The sequence below is a fragment of the Oncorhynchus masou genome, chromosome 27 (assembly GCF_036934945.1).
Source record: "Oncorhynchus masou masou isolate Uvic2021 chromosome 27, UVic_Omas_1.1, whole genome shotgun sequence".
Classification (NCBI taxonomy): domain Eukaryota; kingdom Metazoa; phylum Chordata; class Actinopteri; order Salmoniformes; family Salmonidae; genus Oncorhynchus; species Oncorhynchus masou.
In genome coordinates, this window is record NC_088238.1 from 64,925,440 (window position 1) to 64,952,197 (window position 26,758).

The 26,758-nt window shown below is 35.8% G+C and overlaps 1 protein-coding gene across 6 annotated transcripts in view; it reads right to left on the reverse strand.

Annotated features, from left to right (window-relative positions):
* tfr2 (transferrin receptor 2) overlaps nt 1–26,758 on the reverse strand; it is a 113,278-nt gene that overhangs the window by 37,482 nt on the left and 49,038 nt on the right. For all 6 annotated transcript variants that reach the window (XM_064940872.1, XM_064940873.1, XM_064940874.1 and 3 more), the window contains 7 exons: nt 25,316–25,455; nt 25,038–25,219; nt 21,759–21,878; nt 20,894–20,976; nt 16,182–16,245; nt 1,480–1,547; nt 1,173–1,243 (listed from right to left, as the gene is read on the reverse strand). In XM_064940872.1, coding sequence (XP_064796944.1) covers nt 1,173–1,243; nt 1,480–1,547; nt 16,182–16,245; nt 20,894–20,976; nt 21,759–21,878; nt 25,038–25,219; nt 25,316–25,455 — 728 coding nt within the window. The remainder of the gene's footprint in view (nt 1–1,172; nt 1,244–1,479; nt 1,548–16,181; nt 16,246–20,893; nt 20,977–21,758; nt 21,879–25,037; nt 25,220–25,315; nt 25,456–26,758) is intronic.

Sequence of the window (26,758 nt, forward strand, 5' to 3'; positions counted from 1 at the left end):
AGAGAGAAACAGAGAGTTAGTATCACCTATACACCCCGCTGTTCAGGTACAATGGCTTAATACTGGATGAGAGAGAGAAACAGAGAGTTAGTGTCACCTATACACCCCGCTGTTCAGGTACAATGGCTTAATACTGGATGAGAGAGAGAAACAGAGAGTTAGTGTCACCTATACACCCCGCTGTTCAGGTACAATGTCTTAATACTGGATGAGAGAGAGAAACAGAGAGTTAGTGTCACCTATACACCCCACTGTTCAGGTACAATGGCTTAATACTGGATGAGAGAGAGAAACAGAGAGTTAGTGTCACCTATACACCCCACTGTTCAGGTACAATGGCTTAATACTGGATGAGAGAAACAGAGAGTTAGTATCACCTATACACCCCGCTGTTCAGGTACAATGGCTTAATACTAGAGGAGAGAGAGAAACAGAGAGTTAGTGTCACCTATACACCCCGCTGTTCAGGTACAATGGCTTAATACTGGATGAGAGAGAGAAACAGAGAGTTAGTGTCACCTATACACCCCACTGTTCAGGTACAATGGCTTAATACTGGATGAGAGAGAAACAGAGAGTTAGTGTCACCTATACACCCCGCTGTTCAGGTACAATGGCTTAATACTGGATGAGAGAAACAGAGAGTTAGTATCACCTATACACCCCACTGTTCAGATATGATGGTTTAATACTGGATGAGAGAGAGAAACAGAGAGTTAGTATCACCTATACACCCCGCTGTTCAGGTACAATGGCTTAATACTGGATGAGAGAAACAGAGAGTTAGTATCACCTATACACCCCGCTGTTCAGGTACAATGGCTTAATACTGGATGAGAGAAACAGAGAGTTAGTATCACCTATACACCCCACTGTTCAGGTACAATGGCTTAATACTGGATGAGAGAGAGAAACAGAGAGTTAGTGTCACCTATACACCCCACTGTTCAGATTTGATGGCTTAATACTGGATGAGAGAGAGAAACAGAGTTAGTATCACCTATACACCCCACTGTTCAGATTTGATGGCTTAATACTAGAGGAGAGAGGAGAGAGGGAGAGGGAGAGAAGAGAGGGGAGGAGAGAGGGGGAGGGAGAGAGACAGAGAGAAATAGAAAGTCTGTATGTTAAAGACAAGGAAGAATTGAAAGTAAAAGATAAGGGTTACCCACATCTTCCAGCTGCCCCCCTCTTTCTCTGCCTGGCTGTAGATGGTCTGGCCTGCGTGTTTAGGATGCTCCACCTGTGTGTGTGTGTGTGTGTGTGTGTGTGTGTGTGTGTGTGTGTGTGTGTGTGTGTGTGTGTGTGTGTGTGTGTGTGTGTGTGTGTGTGTGTGTGTGTGTGTGTGTGTGTGTGTGTGTGTGTGTGTGTGTGTGTGTGTGTACACACACAGACATTATAAATGATTCACACTGTACATATGATAAACACACACAAAGGTAGAGTATATTTAGTAGAATATAGACAATGGAAAGTTACCTGTTTGATGGCTGATTCTATTAGATCGAGCAGTAGAGGACTAGTGTAGGCCGACAGGTTATCATCACCTGACACAACAACACAGATTCTCATTATATGAAATTGACATCGGATGTATTTATCATATATATTTAACATCATCTATATTCAACATCTATATTCAACATTATATGTAATTAACATTAGATGCATTTATCATATATATTTAACATATATATTTATTATCATATATATTTAACATCATATATATTTAACATCATATATATTTATTAGCATATATATTTAACATCATATATATTTATTAGCATATATATTTAACATCATATATATTTAACATCATATATATTTAACATCATATATATTGATTATCATATATATTTAACATCATATATTTATTATCATATATATTTGCCATCATATACAGTGGGGCAAAAAAGTATTTAGTCAGCCACCAATTGTGCAAGTTCTCCCACTTAAAAAGATGAGAGAGGCCTGCAATTTTCATCATAGGTACACTTCAACTATGACAGACAAAATGAGGGAAAAAAATCCAGAAAATGACATTGTAGGATTTTTAATGAATTTCTTTGCAAATTATGGTGGAAAATAAGTATTTGGTCACCTACAAACAAGCAAGATTTCTGGCTCTCACAGACTTGTAACTTCTTCTTTAAGAGGCTCCTCTGTCCTCCACTCGTTACCTGTATTATTGGCACCTGTTTGAACTTGTTATCAGTATAAAAGACACCTGTCCACAACCTCAAACAGTCACACTCCAAACTCCACTATGGCCAAGACCAAAGAGCTGTCAAAGGACACCAGAAACAAAATTGTAGACCTGCACCAGGCTGGGAAGAATGAATCTGCAATAGGTAAGCAGCTTGGTTTGAAGAAATCAACTGTTGGAGCAATTATTAGGAAATGGAAGACATACAAGACCACTGATAATCTCCCTCGATCTGGGGCTCCAAGCGAGATCTCACCCCGTGGGGTCAAAATGATCACAAGAACAGTGAGCAAAAATCCCAGAACCACACGGGGGGACCTAGTGAATGACCTGCAGAGAGATGGGACCAAAGTAACAAAGCCTACCATCAGTAACACACTACGCCGCCAGGGACTCAAATCCTGCAGTGCCAGACGTGTCCCCCTGCTTAAGCCAGTACATGATGTCCAGGCCCGTCTGAAGTTTGCTAGAGAGCATTTGGATGATCCAGAAGAAGATTGGGAGAATGTCATATGGTCAGATGAAACCAAAATATAACTTTTTGGTTAAAACTCAACTCGTCATGTTTGGAGGACAAAGAATGCTGCATTGCATCCAAAGAACACCATACCTACTGTGAAGAATGGGGGTGGAAACATCATGCTTTGGGGCTGTTTTTCTGCAAAGGGACCAGGGCGACTGATCCGTGTAAAGGAAAGAATGAATGGGGCCATGTATCGTGAGATTTTGAATGAAAACCTCCTTCCATCAGCAAGGACATTGAAGATGAAATGTGGCTGGGTCTTTCAGCATGACAATGATCCCAAACACACTGCCCGGGCAACGAAGGAGTGGCTCCGTAAGAAGCATTTCAAGGTCCTGGAGTGGCCTAGCCAGTCTCCAGATCTCAACCCCATAGAAAATCTTTGGAGGGAGTTGAAAGTCTGTGTTGCCCAGCAACAGCCCCAAAACATCAATGCTCTAGAGGAGATCTGCATGGAGGAATGGGCCAAAATACCAGCAACAGTGTGTGAAAACCTTGTGAAGACTTACAGAAAACGTTTGACCTCTGTCATTGCCAACAAAGGGTATATAACAAAGTATTGAGATAAACTTTTGTTATTGACCAAATACTTATTTTCCACCATAATTTGCAAATAAATATATTAAAAATCCTATAATGTGATTTTCTGGATTTTTTCTCTCATTTTGTCTGTCATAGTTGAAGTGTACCTATGTTGAAAATTACAGGCCTCTCTCATCATTTTAAGTGGGAGAACTTGCACAATTGGTGGCTGACTAAATACTTTTTTGCCCCACTGTATATTTAACATCATATATATTTACTATCATATATATTTGACATCATATATATTTATTATCATATATATTTGACATCATATATATTTATTATCATATATATTTAACATCATATATATTTATTATCATATATATTTAACATCATATATATTTATTATCATATACAGTGGGGACAACAAGTATTTGATACACTGCCGATTTTGCAGGTTTCCCTACTTACAAAGCATGTAGAGGTCTGTAATTTTTTATCATAGGTACACTTCAACTGTGAGAGACGGAATCTAAAACAAAAATCCAGAAAATCACATTCTATGATTTTTAAGTAATTAATTTGCATTTTATTGCATGACATAAGTATTTGATACATCACAAAAGCAGAAGTTAATATTTGGTACAGACCTTCTCCACATCCTTCAGGTTTCGGAGCTGTCGTTGGGCAATACAGACTTTCAGCTCCCTCCAAAGATGTTCTATTGGGTTCAGGTCTGGAGACTGGCTAGGCCACTACAGGACCTTGAGATGCTTCTTACGGAGCCACTCCTTAGTTGCCCTTGCTGTGTGTTTCGGGTCGTTGTCATGCTGGAAGACCCAGCCACGACCCATCTTCAATGCTCTTACTGAGGGAAGGAGGTTGTTGGCCAAGATCTCGCGATACATGGCCCCATCCATCCTCCCCTCAATACGGTGCAGTCATCCTGTCCCCTTTGCAGAAAAGCATCCCCAAAGAATGGTGTTTCCATCTCCATGCTTCACGGTTGGGATGGTGTTCTTGGGGTTGTACTCATCCTTCTTCTTCCTCCAAACACTACGAATGGAGTTCAGACGAAAAAGCTCTATTTTTGTCTCATCAGACCACATGACCTTCTCCCATTCCTCCTCTGGATCATCCAGATGGTCATTGGGAAACTTCAGACGGGCCTGGACATGCGCTGGCTTCAGCAGGGGGACCTTGCGTGCACTGCAGGATTATAATCCATGATGGCGTAGTGTGTAACTAATGGTTTTCTTTGAGACTGTGGTCCCAGCTCTCTTCAGGTCATTGACCAGGTCCTGCCGTGTAGTTCTGGGCTGATCCCTCCCTCATGATCATTGATGCCCCACAAGGTGAGATCTTGCATGGAGCCCCAGACCGAGGGTGATTGACAATCATCTTGAACTTCTTCCATTTTCTAATAATTGCGCCAACAGTTGTTGCCTTCTCACCAAGCTGCTTGCCTATTGTCCTGTAGCCCATCCCAGCCTTGTGCAGGTCTACAATTTTATCCCTGATGTCCTTACACCCTCTCTGGTCTTGGCCATTGTGAAGAGGTTGGAGTCTGTATGATTGAGTGTGTGGACAAGTGTCTTTTATACAGGTAACAAGTTCAAACATGTGCAGTTAATACAGGTAGTGAGTGGAGAACAGGAGGGATTCTTAAAGAAAAACTAACAGGTCTGTGAGAGCCGGAATTCTTACTGGTTGGTAGGTGATCAAATACTTATGTCATGCAATAAAATGCAAATTAATTACTTACTTTTTCTCTCACAATTGAAATGTACATATGATTTAAAAAATTACAGACATCTACATGCTTTGTAAGTAGGAAAACCTGCAAAATCGGCAGTGTATCAAATACTTGTTCTCCCCACTGTATATTTAACATCATATATATTTATTATCATATATATTTAACATTATATATATTTATTATCATATATATTTAACATCATATATATTTATTATCATATATATTTAACATTGATATATATTTATCATCATATATATTTAACATCATATATATTTAACATCATATATATCTATTATCATATATATTTAACATCATATATATTTAACAAAATATTTTATTAAATTCTTTATTCAACATTATATGTATTCAACATGATATATATTTAACAAAATATATATTTAATATCATATGTATTTATCACAAATATTTAACAAAATATATATTTAATATATGTATTTATCATACATATTTTAAAATATATATATTTATTATTATACGTATTTATCATACATATTTAACATCATAAAAATGTAATGTCATACAGAGCATTCAGAAAGTATTCAGACTCCTTGACATTTTCCACATTTTGTTACGTTACAGCCTTATTCTAAAATGTATGAATTTGTTTTCTCTGCTCATCCATCTACACACCATACCCCATAATAAATAAATAAATTAAAATGGTTTTCTAAATTGTAGCAAATTTTTATATATAAAATATATAAAACTGAAATGTAACATTTACCTAAGTTTTCAGACCCTTTACTCAGTGCTTTGTTGAAGCACCTTTGGCAGCGATTACAGCCATGAGTCCAGACTTGATTCTGATCGAACATCTCTGAAAATAGCTGTGCAGCGAGGCTCCCCATCCAACGTGACAGAGCTTGAGAGGATCTGCAGAGAAGAATGGGAGAAACTCCCCAAGTACAGGTGTGCCAAACTTGTAGTGTCATACCCAAGAAGACTCAAGGCTGTAATCGCTGCCAAAGGTGCTTCAACAAAGTACTGAAAGGGGGTCTGAATACTTATGTAAAAGCGATATTTCAATTATTTGTTTATTTTTATATAATTTTTTATTAATGTATAAAAACATGTTTTTCCTTTGTCATTATGGGGTATTGTGATGTCATTATGGGGTATTGTGATGTCATTATGGGGTATTGTGTGTTGATTTATGAGGGGGGGGGACTATTTAATCCATTTTATAATAAGGCTGTAACATAAAAAATTTGTAAAACGTCAAGGGGTCTGAACTGTATGTATTTAACATGGTATGTATTTAACATGGTATGTATTTAACATGGTATGTATTTAACATGGTATGTATTTAACATCAGATATTTAACATGGTATGTATTTAACATGGTATGTATTTAACATCAGATATTTAACATGGTATGTATTTAACATGGTATGTATTTAACATCAGATATTTAACATGGTATGTACTTAACATGGTATGTATTTAACATGGTATGTATTCAACATGGTATGTATTTAACATGGTATGTATTTAACATGGTATGTATTCAACATGGTATGTATTTAACATGGTATGTATTCAACATGGTATGTATTTAACATCAGATATTTAACATGGTATGTATTTAACATGGTATGTATTTAACATGGTATGTATTTAACATCAGATATTTAACATGGTATGTATTTAACATGGTATGTATTTAACATGGTATGTATTTAACATCAGATATTTAATATGGAATATATTTAACATCGTATATATTTAACATCGTTTATATTTAACATCGTGTATATTTAACATCGTATATATTTAACATCGTATATATTTAATATGGTATATATTTAACATTGTGTATATTTAACATCGTGTATATTTAACATCGTATATATTTAACATGGTATGTATTTAACATCAGATATTTAACATCGTATATATTTAACATCAGATATTTAACATCGTATATATTTAACATGGTATATATTTAACATGGTATATATTTAACATGGTATATATTTAACATGGTATATATTTAACATCGTGTATATTTAACATTGTGTATATTTAACATTGTGTATATTTAATACGGTATATATTTAATATCGTGTATATTTAATATCGTGTATATGTAATACGGTATATATTTAATGTCGTGTATATTTAATATCGTGTATATGTAATACGGTATATATTTAATGTCGTGTATAATTAATATTGTGTATATTTAATATGGTATATATTTTACATCGTGTATATTTAACATCGTGTATATTTAATATTGTGTATATTTAATATCGTATATATTTAACATCGTATATATTTAACATCGTATATATTTAATGTGGTATATATTTAACATCGTATATATTTAACATCGTATATATTTAACATCGTGTATATTTAACATGGTATGTATTTAACATGGTATGTATTTAACATCGTATATATTTAACATCGAATATATTTAACATCGTATATATTTAACATCGTGTATATTTAACATCGTATATATTTAACATCGTGTATATTTAACATCGTATATATTTAATATGGTATATATTTAACATTGTGTATATTTAACATCGTGTATATTTAATATGCTATATATTTAACATAGTATGTATTTAACATCAGATATTTAACATCGTATATATTTAACATCAGACATTTAACATCGTAAATATTTAACATGGTATATATTTAACATGGTATATATTTAACACCGTATATATTTAACATTGTGTATATTTAATATGGTATATATTTAATATCGTGTATAATTAATATCGTGTATATTTAATATGGTATATATTTAACATCGTGTATATTTAACATTGTGTATATTTAACATCGTATATATTTAACATCGTATATATTTAACATCGTGTATATTTAACATTGTGTATATTTAACATTGTGTATATTTAATATCAAATATTTAACATTGTGTATATTTAACATCGTTTATATTTAATATCGTGTATATTTTTAATATCAGATATTTAACATCGTGTATATTTAACATCGTGTATATTTAACATCGTGTATATTTAACATAGTATATATTTAACATCGTGTATATTTAACATCGTGTATATTTAACATCGTGTATATTTAACATTGTGTATATTTAACATTGTGTATATTTAACATTGTGTATATTTAACATTGTGTATATTTAACATTGTGTATATTTAATATCAAATATTTAACATTGTGTATATTTAACATCGTTTATATTTAATATCTTGTATATTTTTAATATCAGATATTTAACATTGTGTATATTTAACATCATGTATATTTAACATCGTGTATATTTAACATTGTGTATATTTAATATCGTATATATTTAACATCGTGTATATTTAACATCGTGTATATTTAACATCGTGTATATTTAACATCGTGTATATTTAACATTGTGTATATTTAATATCGTATATATTTAACATCGTGTATATTTAACATTGTGTATATTTAACATTGTGTATATTTAACATTGTGTATATTTAACATCGTGTATATTTAATATCAGATATTTAACATCGTGTATATTTAACATCGTGTATATTTAATATCGTGTATATTTAATATCAGATATTTAACATCGTGTATATTTAACATTGTGTATATTTAACATCGTGTATATTTAATATGCTATATATTTAACATGGTATGTATTTAACATCAGATATTTAACATCGTATATATTTAACATCAGATATTTAACATCGTATATATTTAACATGGTATATATTTAACATGGTATATATTTAACATCGTATATATTTGACATTGTGTATATTTAATATGGTATATATTTAATATCGTGTATAATTAATATCGTGTATATTTAATATGGTGTATATTTAACATCGTGTATATTTAACATTGTGTATATTTAATATCGTATATCTTTAACATTGTATATATTTAACATTGTGTATATTTAACATTGTGTATATTTAACATTGTGTATATTTAACATTGTGTATATTTAACATTGTGTATATTTAATATCAAATATTTAACATTGTGTATATTTAACATCGTGTATATTTAATATTGTGTATATTTAATATCGTATATATTTAACATCGTATATATTTAACATCGTATATATTTAATGTGGTATATATTTAACATCGTATATATTTAACATCGTGTATATTTAACATCGTATATATTTAACATTGTGTATATTTAACATCGTATCTATTTAATATGGTATATATTTAACATTGTGTATATTTAACATCGTGTATATTTAATATGCTATATATTTAACATGGTATGTATTTAACATCAGATATTTAACATCGTATATATTTAACATCAGACATTTAACATCGTAAATATTTAACATGGTATATATTTAACATCGTGTATATTTAACATCATGTATATTTAACATCGTGTATATTTAACATTGTGTATATTTAATATCGTATATATTTAACATCGTGTATATTTAACATCGTGTATATTTAACATCGTGTATATTTAACATTGTGTATATTTAACATTGTGTATATTTAACATTGTGTATATTTAACATTGTGTATATTTAACATCGTGTATATTTAATATCAGATATTTAACATCGTGTATATTTAACATCGTGTATATTTAATATCGTGTATATTTAATATCAGATATTTAACATCGTGTATATTTAACATTGTGTATATTTAACATCGTGTATATTTAATATGCTATATATTTAACATGGTATGTATTTAACATCAGATATTTAACATCGTATATATTTAACATCAGATATTTAACATCGTATATATTTAACATGGTATATATTTAACATGGTATATATTTAACATCGTATATATTTGACATTGTGTATATTTAATATGGTATATATTTAATATCGTGTATAATTAATATCGTGTATATTTAATATGGTGTATATTTAACATCGTGTATATTTAACATTGTGTATATTTAATATCGTATATCTTTAACATTGTATATATTTAACATTGTGTATATTTAACATTGTGTATATTTAACATTGTGTATATTTAACATTGTGTATATTTAACATTGTGTATATTTAATATCAAATATTTAACATTGTGTATATTTAACATCGTGTATATTTAATATTGTGTATATTTAATATCGTATATATTTAACATCGTATATATTTAACATCGTATATATTTAATGTGGTATATATTTAACATCGTATATATTTAACATCGTATATATTTAACATCGTGTATATTTAACATCGTATATATTTAACATTGTGTATATTTAACATCGTATATATTTAATATGGTATATATTTAACATTGTGTATATTTAACATCGTGTATATTTAATATGCTATATATTTAACATGGTATGTATTTAACATCAGATATTTAACATCGTATATATTTAACATCAGACATTTAACATCGTAAATATTTAACATGGTATATATTTAACATGGTATATATTTAACACCGTATATATTTAACATTGTGTATATTTAATATGGTATATATTTAATATCGTGTATAATTAATATCGTGTATATTTAATATGGTATATATTTAACATCGTGTATATTTAACTTTGTGTATATTTAACATCGTATATATTTAACATCGTATATATTTAACATCGTGTATATTTAACATCGTGTATATTTAACATTGTGTATATTTAACATTGTGTATATTTAATATCAAATATTTAACATTGTGTATATTTAACATCGTTTATATTTAATATCGTGTATATTTTTAATTATCAGATATTTAACATCGTGTATATTTAACATCATGTATATTTAACATCGTGTATATTTAACATAGTATATATTTAACATCGTGTATATTTAACATTGTGTATATTTAACATTGTGTATATTTAACATTGTGTATATTTAACATTGTGTATATTTAACATTGTGTATATTTAACATTGTGTATATTTAACATTGTGTATATTTAATATCAAATATTTAACATTGTGTATATTTAACATCGTTTATATTTAATATCTTGTATATTTTTAATATCAGATATTTAACATTGTGTATATTTAACATCATGTATATTTAACATCGTGTATATTTAACATTGTGTATATTTAATATCGTATATATTTAACATCGTGTATATTTAACATCGTGTATATTTAACATCGTGTATATTTAACATTGTGTATATTTAACATTGTGTATATTTAATATCAAATATTTAACATTGTGTATATTTAACATCGTTTATATTTAATATCGTGTATATTTTTAATATCAGATATTTAACATCGTGTATATTTAACATCATGTATATTTAACATCGTGTATATTTAACATAGTATATATTTAACATCGTGTATATTTAACATTGTGTATATTTAACATTGTGTATATTTAACATTGTGTATATTTAACATTGTGTATATTTAACATTGTGTATATTTAACATTGTGTATATTTAATATCAAATATTTAACATTGTGTATATTTAACATCGTTTATATTTAATATCTTGTATATTTTTAATATCAGATATTTAACATTGTGTATATTTAACATCATGTATATTTAACATCGTGTATATTTAACATTGTGTATATTTAATATCGTATATATTTAACATCGTGTATATTTAACATCTTGTATATTTAACATCGTGTATATTTAACATTGTGTATATTTAACATTGTGTATATTTAACATTGTGTATATTTAACATCGTGTATATTTAATATCAGATATTTAACATCGTGTATATTTAACATCGTGTATATTTAATATCGTGTATATTTAATATCAGATATTTAACATCGTGTATATTAAACATTGTGTATATTTAACATTGTGTATATTTAACATTGTGTATATTTAACATCGTGTATATTTAATATGCTATATATTTAACATGGTATGTATTTAACATCAGATATTTAACATCGTATATATTTAACATCAGATATTTAACATCGTATATATTTAACATGGTATATATTTAACATCGTATATATTTGACATTGTGTATATTTAATATGGTATATATTTAATATCGTGTATAATTAATATCGTGTATATTTAATATGGTGTATATTTAACATCGTGTATATTTAACATTGTGTATATTTAATATCGTATATATTTAACATTGTATATATTTAACATTGTGTATATTTAACATTGTGTATATTTAACATTGTGTATATTTAACATTGTGTATATTTAACATTGTGTATATTTAATATCAAATATTTAACATTGTGTATATTTAACATCGTTTATATTTAATATCTTGTATATTTTTAATATCAGATATTTAACATCGTGTATATTTAACATCATGTATATTTAACATTGTGTATATTTAACATTGTGTATATTTAATATCGTATATATTTAACATCGTATATATTTAACATCGTGTATATTTAACATCGTGTATATTTAACATTGTGTATATTTAACATTGTGTATATTTAACATCGTGTATATTTAATATCGTGTATATTTAATATCAGATATTTAACATCGTGTATATTTAACATCGTGCATATTTAACATCATGTATATTTAACATCATGTATTTTTAACATCATGTATATTTAACATCGTGTATATTTAACATCGTGTATATTTAACATTGTGTATATTTAATATTGTGTATATTTAACATCGTGTATATTTAATATTGTATATATTTAACATTGTGTATATTTAACATCGTGTATATTTAATATCAGATATTTACCATCGTGTATATTTAATATCGTGTATATTTAACATCGTGTATATTTAACATTGTGTATATTTAATATCAGATATTTAACATCGTGTATATTTAATATCGTGTATATTTAATATCAGATATTTAACATCGTGTATATTCAACATCGTGTATATTTAACATCATGTATATTTAATATCGTATATATTTAACATCGTATATATTTAACATCGTATATATTTAACATCGTATATATTTAATATGGTATATATTTAACATCGTGTATATTTAACATCGTGTATATTTAATATGCTATATATTTAACATGGTATGTATTTAACATCAGATATTTAACATCGTATATATTTAACATCAGATATTTAACATCGTATATATTTAACATCGTATATATTTAATATGGTATATATTTAACATCGTGTATATTTAACATCGTGTATATTTAATATGCTATATATTTAACATGGTATGTATTTAACATCAGATATTTAACATCGTATATATTTAACATCAGATATTTAACATCGTATATATTTAACATGGTATATATTTAACATCGTATATATTTAACATCGTATATATTTAACATTGTATATATTTAACATTGTGTATATTTAACATTGTGTATATTTAATACGGTGTATATTTAATATGGTATATATTTAATATGGTATATATTTAACATTGTGTATATTTAATACGGTATATATTTAATATCGTGTATATTTAATATCGTGTATATTTAATACGGTATATATTTAACGTTGTGTATATTTAATATTGTATATATTTAATATGGTATATATTTAACATCGTGTATATTTAACATCGTGTATATTTAATATTGTGTATATTTAATATCGTATATATTTAACATTGTATATATTTAACATCATATATATTTAATATGATATATATTTAACATTGTATATATTTAACATCGTGTATATTTAACATCGTGTGTATTTAACATGGTATGTATTTAACATGGTATGTATTTAACATCGTATATATTTAACATCGTATATATTTAACATTGTGTATATTTAACATCATATCTATTTAACATCGTATATATTTAATATGGTATATATTTAACATCGTGTATATTTAACATCGTGTATATTTAATATGCTATATATTTAACATCGTGTATATTTAATATCAGATATTTAACATTGTGTATATTTAACATCGTGTATATTTAATATTGTGTATATTTAATATCAGATATTTAACATTGTGTATATTTAACATCGTGTATATTTAACATCGTGTATATTTAACATCGTGTGTATTTAACATCGTGTGTATTTAACATTGTGTATATTTAATATCGTATAAATTTAACATTGTGTATATTTAACATTGTGTATATTTAACATCATGTATATTTAACATTGTGTATATTTAACATCGTGTATATTTAACATTGTGTATATTTAACATCGTGTATATTTAATATCAGATATTTAACATTGTGTATATTTAACATTGTGTATATTTAATATCAGATATTTAACATTGTGTATATTTAACATCGTGTATATTTAATGTCGTGTATATTTAATATCAGATATTTAACATCGTGTATATTTAACATCATGTATATTTAATATCGTATATATTTAACATTGTGTATATTTAACATTGTGTATATTTAACATCGTGTATATTTAATATCCTATATATTTAACATCGTGTATATTTAATATTGTGTATATTTAACATTGTGTATATTTAACATCGTGTATATTTAACATCATGTATATTTAACATCGTGTATATTTAATATCGTATATATTTAACATTGTATATATTTAATATTGTATATATTTAACATCGTGTATATTTAATATCAGATATTTAACATCATGTATATTTAACATCGTGTATATTTAATATCGTATATATTTAACATTGTATATATTTAATATCGTGTATTACATTTACATTTAAGTCATTTAGCAGACGCTCTTATCCAGAGCGACTTACAAATTGGATATTTAACATAGCGGTCTCAGGTACTGCATCTCAGTGCTATGTGGGGGGCTCCCGAGTGGCGCAGCGGTCTCAGGTACTGCATCTCAGTGCTATGTGGGGGGCTCCCGAGTGGCCAGCGGTCTCAGGTACTGCATCTCAGTGCTATGTGGGGGCTCCCGAGTGGCCAGCGGTCTCAGGTACTGCATCTCAGTGCTATGTGGGGGGCTCCCGAGTGGCCAGCGGTCTCAGGTACTGCATCTCAGTGCTATGTGGGGGGCTCCCGAGTGGCCAGCGGTCTCAGGTACTGCATCTCAGTGCTATGTGGGGGCTCCCGAGTGGCCAGCGGTCTCAGGTACAGCATCTCAGTGCTATGTGGGGGCTCCCGAGTGGCCAGCGGTCTCAGGTACTGCATCTCAGTGCTATGTGGGGGGCTCCCGAGTGGCCAGCGGTCTCAGGTACTGCATCTCAGTGCTATGTGGGGGGCTCCCGAGTGGCCAGCGGTCTCAGGTACTGCATCTCAGTGCTATGTGGGGGGCTCCCGAGTGGCCAGCGGTCTCAGGTACTGCATCTCAGTGCTATGTGGGGGGCTCCCGAGTGGCCAGCGGTCTCAGGTACTGCATCTCAGTGCTAGAGGCGTCACTGCAGAGCCTGGTTCGATTCCAGGCTGTATCACAAACGGCTGCGATTAGGAGTTCCATAGCGCGGCACACAATGGGCCCCGTGTCGTCCGGGTTTGGCCGGGGTAGGCCGTCATTGTAAATGGGAATTTGTTCTTAACTGCCTAGTTAAATGAAGGTTAAAAAGAATTAAGCAAATCAGTAAATTTAAATAAATTCATTAGGCCCGAATCTATGGATTTCACATGACTGGGCAGGGGCACATCCATAGGTGGGCCTGGGAGGGCATATGCCCACCCATTTGGGAGCTAGGCCCAGCCAATCAGAATTAGTTTTTCCCTACAAAATGGCTTTATTATAGACAGAAATGCCCCACCCCCTCAGACGATTCAGCAGGTGAAGAACCGAGATGTGGAGGTGGTTAAACATAGTCTCCAGTTGGGGGGCCAGTTGGACACACTGCTAAATTCTCTAAAACGACATTGGAGGTGGCTTATGGTAGAGAAATTAAAATTCAATGCTCTGGTGGACATTCCTGCAGACAGCATGCCAATTGCACGCTCCCTCAAAACAGGAGACATCTGTGGCACTGTGTTGTGTGAAAAAACTTCACATTTTAGAGTGGCCTTTTATTGTCCCTAGCACAAGGTGCGCCTGTTTAAATACACTTGTGGAAAACATTTTAGAGAAATAAGCCTTTTGTGAATATGGAAACTTTCTGGGATTTTTTATTTCAGATCATGAAGCATGGGACCAACACTTTACATGTTGTGTTTATAGTGTTGTTCAGTGTATATTTCACATCATATGTTCAACATTGTAACAATGTTATGCTGTGGCTCTTTGTTTTACCCATAACCGCCTGGTCCAGACTGAAGTACGCCACAGCCTTCAGGTGTAGCATGGACAGGTAACCCTGGCAACCATAGGAGAGGTAAGAGAGGTTCAGGATGATACATGGACAGACAGAGGTAGAGAAAGAACAATAGAGATATCGGGAGAGGGAGAGATATCGAGAGAGAGAGAGAGAGCAAGAGAAAGGGTGTGATAGAGGTAGAGAAAGAACAATAGAGATATCGGGAGAGGGAGAGAGGAGGCGAGGAAGAGAGAGAGCAAGAGAAAGTGAGGAAGAGAGAGAGAGCAAGAGAGAGGGTGTGATAGAGGTAGAGAGAGAGAGATGGGGCTGGCCTCAATTAGTCGACTGGTTGATTGTTTGGGCGTTAGGTTGTTGGTCGACCAAGATTATTTTAGTCGAGCTGTAAGAAATATATATAGTACCAGTCAAAAGTTTGGACACACCTACTCATTTAAGGGTTTTTCTTTATTTTTTTTCTATTTTCTGCCTTGTTGAATAGTAGTGAAGACATATGGAATCATGTAGTAACCAAAAAAATGTTAAACAAATAAAACTATATTTTATATTTGAGATTCTCCAAAAGTAGCCACCCTTTTCCTTGATGACAACTTTGCACACTCTTGGCATTCTCTCAACCAGCTTCATGAGGTAGTCACCTGGAATGCATTTCAATTAACAGTTGTGCCTTGTTAAAAGTTCATTTGTGGAATTTCTTTCCTTCTTAATATGTTTGAGACAAATCAGTTGTGTTGTGACAAGGTAGGGGTGGTATACAAAAGATAGCCCTATTTGGTAAAAGACCAAGTCCATATTATAAGAATATTTTAAAGATAAATACACAATGCAGAGGATGAGAGGACTAAAAACTAGAGTCCTAATGGTCAAAAGTGTATAAAATATAATAATGGTCAATAGGAAATTAGGAGTTGGGTTTCAGTTCAACATCTGTTTGAATCTGTGGAATGTCTCAGAGCGACGTGTGCTACGTGGGCCACATTTTGATTGGACTTTTGAGTAGGGGGCAGGATACTTGTTATTTGGCCATTGGCCAAGTTGTACTACAAGGACTTCAGAATGGTCAACCCAAGGCTAGGGTGAGGGGTTATGAATGGCATCCTGTTCCTTTGTTCGGTGGGACAATAGCTGAGGACAGGGGAGACTAAACCTATTTTTCTTTGGAGTGTTATTGAATAATAACATACATTGCTAACAGCTCAACTAAGTAAAGAGAAACGACAGTCCATCATTACTTTAAGACAAGAACTTTGAAAGTTTCTTCAAGTGCAGTCACAAAAAACATCAAGCTCTATGATGAAACTGGCTCTCATGAGGACCTCCACACGAAAGGAAGAGCCAGAGTTACCTCTGCTGCAGAAGATAAGTTCATTAGAGTTGCCAGCCTCAGAAATTGCAGCCCAAATAAATGCTTCACAGAGTTCAAGTAACAGACACATCTCAACAGAGGAGACTGCGTGAATCAAGCCTTCATGGTCAAATTTCTGCAAATAAACCACTACTAAAGGACACCAATAAGAAGAAGGGACTTGCTTGGGCCAAGGGAAATATGTCCTTTGGTCTGATGAGTCCAAATTTGAGTTTTGGGTTTCAACTGCCATGTCTTTGTCAGACGCAGAGTAGATGAACGGATGATCTCCGCATGTGTGATTCCCACCATGAAGCATGGAGGAGGTGTGATGGTGTGGGGGTGCTTTGCTGGTGACACTGTCTGTGATTTATTTAAAATTCAAGGCATACAACCAGCATGGCTACCACAGCATTCTGCAGCAATACGCCATCCCATCTGGTTTGTGCTTAGTGGGACTATCATTTGTTCTTCAACAGGACAATGACCCAACACACCTCCAGGCTGTGTAAGGGCTATTTGACCAAGAAGGAGAGTGATGGAGTGCTGCATCAGATGACCTGGTCTCCACAATCACCTGACCTCAACCCATTTGAGATGAGTCGGAAAACAGAAATAAAGAAAATCAGCCAACAGGTGCTGCTTTTCCTTCTCTCCAAGACTGTTGGAAAAGCATTCCAGGTGAAGCTGGTTGAGAGAATACCAAGAGTGTGCAAAACAAAACTCATCCGGCGAGCGTAAGAGCCGGTGTAGTACGATTCGATCTTAGTCCTGTATTGGTGCTTTGCCTGTTTGATGGTTCGTCGGAGGGCATAGCATTTCTTATAAGCTTCCAGGTTAAAGTCCCGCTCCTTGAAGCGGCAGCTCTACCCTTTAGCTCAGTGTGGATGTTGCCTGTAATCCATGGCTTCTGGTTGGGGTATGTACGTACGGTCGCTGTGGGGACGAAGTCCTCAATGCACTTATTGATGAAGCCAGTGACAGATGTGGTGTACTCCTCAATGCCATCGGAGGAATCCCAGAACATGTTCCAGTCTGTGATAGCCAAAACAGTCCTGTAGCTTAGCATCTGCTTCATCTGACCACTTTTTATTGATCTAGTCACTGGTGCTTCCTGCTTTAATTTTTGCTTGTAAGCAGGAATGAGGAGGATAGAGTTATGGTCAGATTTGCCAAATGGAGGGCGAGGGAGAGCTTTGTATGCGTCTCTGTGTGTGGAGTAAAGGTGGTCCAGAGTTCTTTTCCCCTCTGGTTGCACATTTAGCTGATAGAAATTTGATAAAACAGATTTAGGTTTCCCTGTATTAAAGTCCCTGGCCACTAGGAGTGCCGCCTCTGGGTGAGCGTTTTCTTGTTTGCTTATGGCGGAATACAGCTCATTCAATGCTGTCTTAGTGCCTCTGACTGTGGTGGTATGTAAACACCTACGAAGAATACAGATGATAACTCTCGGTAGGTACTGTGGTCGACAACTTATCATGAGATACTCTACCTCAGGCGAGCAATGAGAGCAATAGGGGCGGCAGGTAGCCTAGTGGTTAGAGTGTAGAGGTGGCAGGTAGCCTAGTGGTTAGAGTGTAGGGGCGGCAGGTAGCCTAGTGGTTAGAGTGTAGGGGCGGCAGGTAGCCTAGTAGTTAGAGCGTTGGACTAGTAACCAAAAGGTTGCAAGATAGAATCCCCGAGCTGACAAGGTAAAAATCTGTCGTTCTGCCCCTGAATAAAGCAGTTAACCCACCGTTCCTAGGCCAGTTAAACCACTGTTCCTAGGCCAGTTTACCCACTGTTCCTAGGCCAGTTAACCCACTGTTCCTTGGCCAGTTAACCCACTGTTCCTAGGCCAGTTAACCCACTGTTCCTAGGCCAGTTAACCCACTGTTCCTAGGCCAGTTAACCCACTGTTCCTAGGCCAGTTAACCCACTGTTCCTAGGCCAGTTAACCCACTGTTCCGAGACCAGTTAACCCACTGTTCCTAGGCCAGTTAACCCACTGTTCCTAGGCCAGTTAACCCACTGTTCCTAGACCAGTTAACCCACCGTTCCTAGGCTGTCATTTAACATTTTAATTTGTTCTTAACTTACTTGCCTAGTTAAATAAAAGGTACAAATAAATTAAATGTAAAAATAAATAGCTTGAGACTTCCTTGGATATCGTGCACCAGCTGTTATCTACCTCTCTCCCTTTCGATAACCACTCAGCGTGAGAGGTAGAAATGTCATGTCTAATGCAGTGGAAACGTCATAAAATAGGCCGACCTGATTACTTCTTATCGGTGTTTGACTTGGACTGAATTAGGTTCCACTACTCATTTGAGGTGCCAGGACTGTTTATATTTAGGTGCAGAAACTCTAAAATACTTTAGAGATAATATTCTATAAGAGGAACTGGACCTCAAGCAGTAGAACATTTGAGGTGCCAGGACTGTTTATATTTAGGTGCAGGAGCTCCACAATACTTTAGAGATAATATTCTATAAGAGGAACAGGAACTCTAAAATACTTTAGAGATAATATTCTATAAGAGGAACAGGAACTCTAAAATACTTTAGAGATAATATCCTATAAAGAGAAACAGGAGCACTACAATACTTTAGAGATAATATCCCATAAAGAGGAACAGGAGCTCTACAATACTTTAGAGATAATATCCTATAAAGAGGAACAGGAGCTCTACAATACTTTAGAGATAATATTCTATAAGAGGAACAGGAACTCTACAATACTTTAGAGATAATATTCTATAAGGGGAACAGGAGCTCTACAATACTTTAGAGATAATATCCTATAAGAGGAACAGGAGCTCTACAATACTTTAGAGATAATATTCTATAAGAGGAACAGGACCTCTAAAATACTTTAGAGATAATATTCTATAAGAGGAACAGGACCTCTACAATACTTTAGAGATAATATTCTATAAGAGGAACAGGACCTCTAAAATACTTTAGAGATAATATTCTATAAGAGGAGCAGGACCTCTACAATACTTTAGAGATAATATCCTATAAGAGGAACAGGAGCTCTACAATACTTTAGAGATAATATCCTATAAGAGGAACAGGACCTCAGGCAGTAGAACATTTGAGGTGGCGGTACTCAGCTCCGGTGAGCTCCTGCTCAAGTCACTGCTTCTTTGGGCCCAGAATAGTTTATACAATGTTCCAAGTTCTCTAGCTGCAAGCTTCAGTCCAGAACCAAAGTTAATAGTTGATACAATGTTTCAAGTTCGTTGCAGACAGGCCATGTGTAGCCAATGTGATTTATATGAGATGTGATCCTCTCTCTAGGGAGATATCCCTAAAGAGAGGGATAGAGGTAGAGAATAAGAGGGAGGGAGTCAGTACCAACCTCCAACCACTCTGTGGCACCAACGTTCCCAAAGTCTCCAGCGTCCCAACTGACAAACAACAGACTCCTCCTGGGGTAGAAACCTAGCGCGCACACACACACACACACACAGACACAGACGCACGCACGCACGCACGCACGGACGCACGGACGCACGCACAGACGCACGCACAGACGCACGCACAGACGCACGCACAGACGCACGCACGCACGCACACACACACACACACACACACACACACACACACACACACACACACACACACACACACACACACACACACACACACACACACACACACACACACACACACACACACACACACACACACAGGACATATTGTGGTTGTGTCGAGGTTATATTGTGGTTGTGGTTACGTTGTGGTTATATTGTGGTTGTGTTGTGGTTATATTGTGGTTGTGTTGTGGTTATATTGTGGTTGTGTTGTGGTTATATTGTGGTTGTGTTGTGGTTATATTGTGGTTGTGTTATGGTTATATTGTGTTTGTGTTGTGGTTGTGTTTGTGTTATATTGTGGTTGTGTTATGGTTATATTGTGGTTGTGTTATGGTTATAATGTGTTTGTGTTGTGGTTGTGTTTCTGTTATATTGTGGTTGTGTTATGGTTATATTGTGGTTGTGTTGTGGTTGTGTTTGTGTTATATTGTGGTTGTGTTATGGTTATATTGTGGTTGTGTTATGGTTATATTGTGGTTGTGTTATGGTTATATTGTGGTTGTGTTATGGTTATATTGTGGTTGTGTTGTGGTTATATTGTGGTTGTGTTGTGGTTATATTGTGGTTGTGTTGTGGTTATATTGTGGTTGTGTTGTGGTTATATTGTGGTTGTGTTGTGGTTCGTACCGTTCTGCACCATGTTGCTGAAGGTCCGAGCCAGCTCCAGTAGGATGGCTGTTCCAACCCCGGCCTTCACCGCCCCCGGCCCCCACGCATCTCTCTGGGCCCCCATTATAATGTACTGGTCTACAGGAGGGAGCAGGGGGAAGAGGGGGAGAGAGATATAGATAGGTATTAGGTCAGAATCTACAATGAGCTCCACATTGTACATAGTCCCCCCATTTTAGGGGAACAAAGTATTGGGACAAATTCTCTTGTATGTCAATTAAAGTAGTCAACCGTGTAGTAGTTGGTCCCGTGTTCCTAGCAGAGATGACCTCATTTGATTAGATTTGACCAATAGAACTCAATGCTATATAATGCATTGTGTCATTTTGGAGTCATTTGTATTGTAAATAAGTATAGAATATGTTATAAACATGAATGTGATGCTACCATGACTAGGGATCATCCTGAATAAATCATGAATAATGATGAGTAAGAAAGTTAGAGGCATAATTACCATACCTACCCTCTATCCACTATCTCCTACCCTATACCCCCTACCCCCTATCTCCTACCCTCTACCCCCTATCTCCTACCCTCTACCCCCTATCTCCTATCCTCTACCCTCTATCCCATACCCTCTACCCTCTATCCCCTACCCTCTACCCCCTATCTCCTATCTCCTACCCCCTATCCCCTATCTCCTACCCTCTACCCCCTATCCCCTATCTCCTACCCCCTATCCCCTATCTCCTACCCTCTACCCCCTATCCCCTATCTCCTACCCCCTATCCCCTATCTCCTACCCTCTACCCCCTATCTCCTACCCCCTATCTCCTACTCTCTATCTCCTACCCCCTATCCCCTATCTCCTACCCTCTACCCCCTATCTCCTACCCCCTATCTCCTACCCTCTACCCCCTATCCCCTATCTCCTACCCTCTACCCCCTATCCCCTACCCTCTACCCCCTATCTCCTACCCTCTACCCCCTATCTCCTCCCTATACCCCCTATCTCCTATCTCCTACCCTCTACCCCCTATCCCCTACCCTATACCCCCTATCTCCTACCCTCTACCCCCTATCTCCTACCCTCTACCCCCTATCTCCTACCCTCTACCCCCTATCTCCTACCCTCTACCCCCTATCTCCTACCCTCTACCCCCTATCTCCTACCCTCTACCCCCTATCTCCTACCCTCTACCCCCTATCTCCTACCCTATACCCCCTATCCCCTACCCTCTACCCCCTATCCCCTACCCTATACCCCCTATCCCCTACCCTCTACCCACTATCCGCTACCCACTATCTCCTACCCTCTACCCCCTATCTCCTCCCTCTACCCCCTATCTCCTACCCTATACCCCCTATCCCCTATCTCCTACCCTCTACCCCCTATCCCCTACCCTATACCCCCTATCCCCTATCTCCTACCCTCTACCCCCTATCCCCTACCCTCTATCTCCTCCCTCTACCTCCTACCCTCTACCCCCTATCTCCTACCCTCTACCCCCTATCTCCTACCCTCTACCCCCTATCTCCTACCCTATACCCCCTATCCCCTACCCTCTACCCCCTATCCCCTACCCTCTACCCCCTATCTCCTACCCTCTACCCCCTATCCCCTACCCTATACCCCCTATCTCCTACCCTCTACCCACTATCTCCTACCCTATACCCTTTACCCCCTATCTCCTACCCTCTACCCCCTATCCCCTACCCTCTATCCCCTACCCCCTATCCCCTACCCTCTATCTCCTACCCTCTACCCACTATCTCCTACCCTATACCCCTTACCCCCTATCTCCTACCCTCTACCCTTTACCCCCTATCTCCTACCCTCTACCCCCTATCACCCACCCTCTACCCCCTATCCCCTATCCCCTATCCCCCATCCCTTATCACCCACCCCTTATCCCCTACCCCTTATCCCCTACCCCCTACCCCCATCCCCTAGCCCCTAGCCCCTATCCCTTATCCCCCACCCCTTATCCCCTACCCCCTACCCCCATCCCCTAGCCCCTAGCCCCTACCCCTTATCCCCTACCCCTACCCCCTATCCCCCAGAAATAATCTCTTATGGAACTGAAAAATGAGTATCATTATAAAACCTGATGACCTAGGAGGTGGAACTAAATGCAGCAGACTATGAAAAGGAAACTTAGTGATGATGAATGGCAAAAGACTCCCAAAAGGCCCCTTACTAATCAATTCAAGTCTTTGATCCCATGATAAAATGTTAAAATGTTTGAATGAAGGGAAAATTACAAAGACCTATAATGAGTTTATCAAGGTTGAGTGCCCAACCACACCTGTCGCATATACACGCTCTACCCAAAACATTCACAAGAGCATGACGCCACCCATACCAGGCAGGCCCACTGTCAGTAGGATCTCTGACAGACAATATCTCTACCTTTGTAGAGTATTTTGGGAAACCCTGGGCGATCTCCCTCCCCACGCATATTACAGATCTTTTTGTGAAATCTGTGGACCACGTACCTGAAAATTCTATTCTCTATATCAGGCCAAACATAGAAATAGACAAACGAGACACACAACATAGAATTCCCACCCAGCTCACGTCCTGACCAACACTAAAACAAGGAAAACACACAAGAACTATGGTCAGAACGTGACAATTCTGTTTACTTTTGATGTCACCAGTCTACATACGAACATCCGCCATCAAGGTGGCCTAGAGGCCCTCAAGATCTACCTCAATGAACGTCCCTCTGATGCTCTACCCAGCACCAATATGTATTGTGGACTTGGCTGAACTGGTTGTTCGTCGGCAAACGTAAAAATAGTGTTGGAGTCGTGCCTGGCCAAGCAGTCATGAGTGAACAGGGAGTACAGGAAGGGACTGAGCACGCACCCCTGAGGGTTGAGGATCAGCGTGGCGGATGTGTTGTTACCTACCCTTACCACCTGGGAGCGGCCCGTCAGGAAGTCCAGGATCCAGTTGCAGAGGGAGGTGTTTTATATGTCTAAATATAATTTTTTTTAAACATTTTTTTTAATCCTAACTGAATATTGTACTTATATTACTGTAAATATTGATCACATTCCCAGTGTATGATCATAAATTTGGATATATTGAATGGTAATATTGTGATACTATGTTACACATTTTGTTTAACCTCCTGTTTCAGGAAGTGATGTCATTATTATTCGTGATTCATTCGGGACTATCCATAATCATGGTAGCATCCACATTAACTTACAATTTGACACTGTACCAATAGTTTTGGAGCTCACTCTACTCCCTCCCCTTCCTCCAGCTCTCCTTCCTCTCACCAGGTTCTATCCTTCCCTCCAGAGAAGAGAAGATGTTGTTCAGTAGAACAGGAGTCATGGTGTTATAGACCCCCATCCTGATCCTTCTGCCGTCTGCAGAGGTGAAGCCCCGCCCCAGGACACAACGGACGTATGGCAGCCGGCCCTGCCAACCGCGCGGGCACACTGGACCGGTCAACTGACTGGGGGAGGAAGGGGTGAGGTGGAGGGAGAAAGGGGTGAGGTGGAGGGAGATAAGGAGTCACACCTGGGACACCAGAGGGAAGGACTGGGCTTACCTGAGTAGCTTGGAGGCTACGTTGGCACTGATTGGCTGAGCAGGGATGACAGGCAGGCCAGAGGACTGTGTGGGCGGGAACTGGGTGTGGTTGAAGGAGGGGAAGCCAGGGGTGAAGGGGTCACCTGATCCCAGATGGACCTGTTGATTGGATGGGAGAGAGCTGTGAAGCTCTGTCACAATTGTTGGAGCAGCCAGGACAGAACCCCAATATGATTAAGGTTTGAAGCTCACTCTGTCCTGGGGTGAAATACCAACTTCCCCAGAAGTTTACTCTAGTTATAGCCTTAAAGGGCCAGTGTAAGTTTACTCTAGTTAGTGCCTTAAAGGGCCAGTGTAAGTTTACTCTAGTTATAGCCTTAAAGGGCCAGTGTACGTTAACTCTAGTTATAGCCTTAAAGGGCCAGTGATAGTTTACTTTAGTTATAGCCTTAAAGGGCCAGTGATAGTTTACTCTAGTTATCACCTTAAAGGGCCAGTGTAAGTTTACTCTAGTTATAGCCTTAAAGGGCCAGTGTAAGTTTACTCTAGTTATAGCCTTAAAGGGCCAGTGTACGTTTACTCTAGTTATAGCCTTAAAGGGCCAGTGTACGTTTACTCTAGTTATAGCCTTAAAGGGCCAGTGATAGTTTACTCTAGTTATAGCCTTAAAGGGCCAGTGATAGTTTACTCTAGTTATAGCCTTAAAGGGCCAGTGATAGTTTACTCTAGTTATAGCCTTAAAGGGCCAGTGTAAGTTTACTCTAGTTATAGCCTTAAAGGGCCAGTGTAAGTTTACTCTAGTTATAGCCTTAAAGGGCCAGTGTAAGTTTACTCTAGTTATAGCCTTAAAGGGCCAGTGTACGTTTACTCTAGTTATAGCCTTAAAGGGCCAGTGATAGTTTACTCTAGTTATAGCCTTAAAGGGCCAGTGATAGTTTACTCTAGTTATAGCCTTAAAGGGCCAGTGATAGTTTACTCTAGTTATAGCCTTAAAGGGCCAGTGATAGTTTACTCTAGTTATAGCCTTAAAGGGCCAGTGTACGTTTACTCTAGTTATAGCCTTAAAGGGCCAGTGATAGTTTACTTTAGTTATAGCCTTAAAGGGCCAGTGTACGTTTACTCTAGTTATAGCCTTAAAGGGCCAGTGTACGTTTACTCTAGTTATAGCCTTAAAGGGCCAGTGATAGTTTACTTTAGTTATAGCCTTAAAGGGCCAGTGTAAGTTTACTTTAGTTATAGCCTTAAAGGGCCAGTGTAAGTTTACTCTAGTTATAGCCTTAAAGGGCCAGTGATAGTTTACTCTAGTTATAGCCTTAAAGGGCCAGTGATATACTTTAGTTATAGCCTTAAAGGGCTAGTGATAGTTTACTTTAGTTATTGCCTTAAAGGGCCAGTTATAGTTTACTTTAGTTATTGTCTTAAAGGGCCAGTGATAGTTTACTCTAGTTATAGCCTTAAAGGG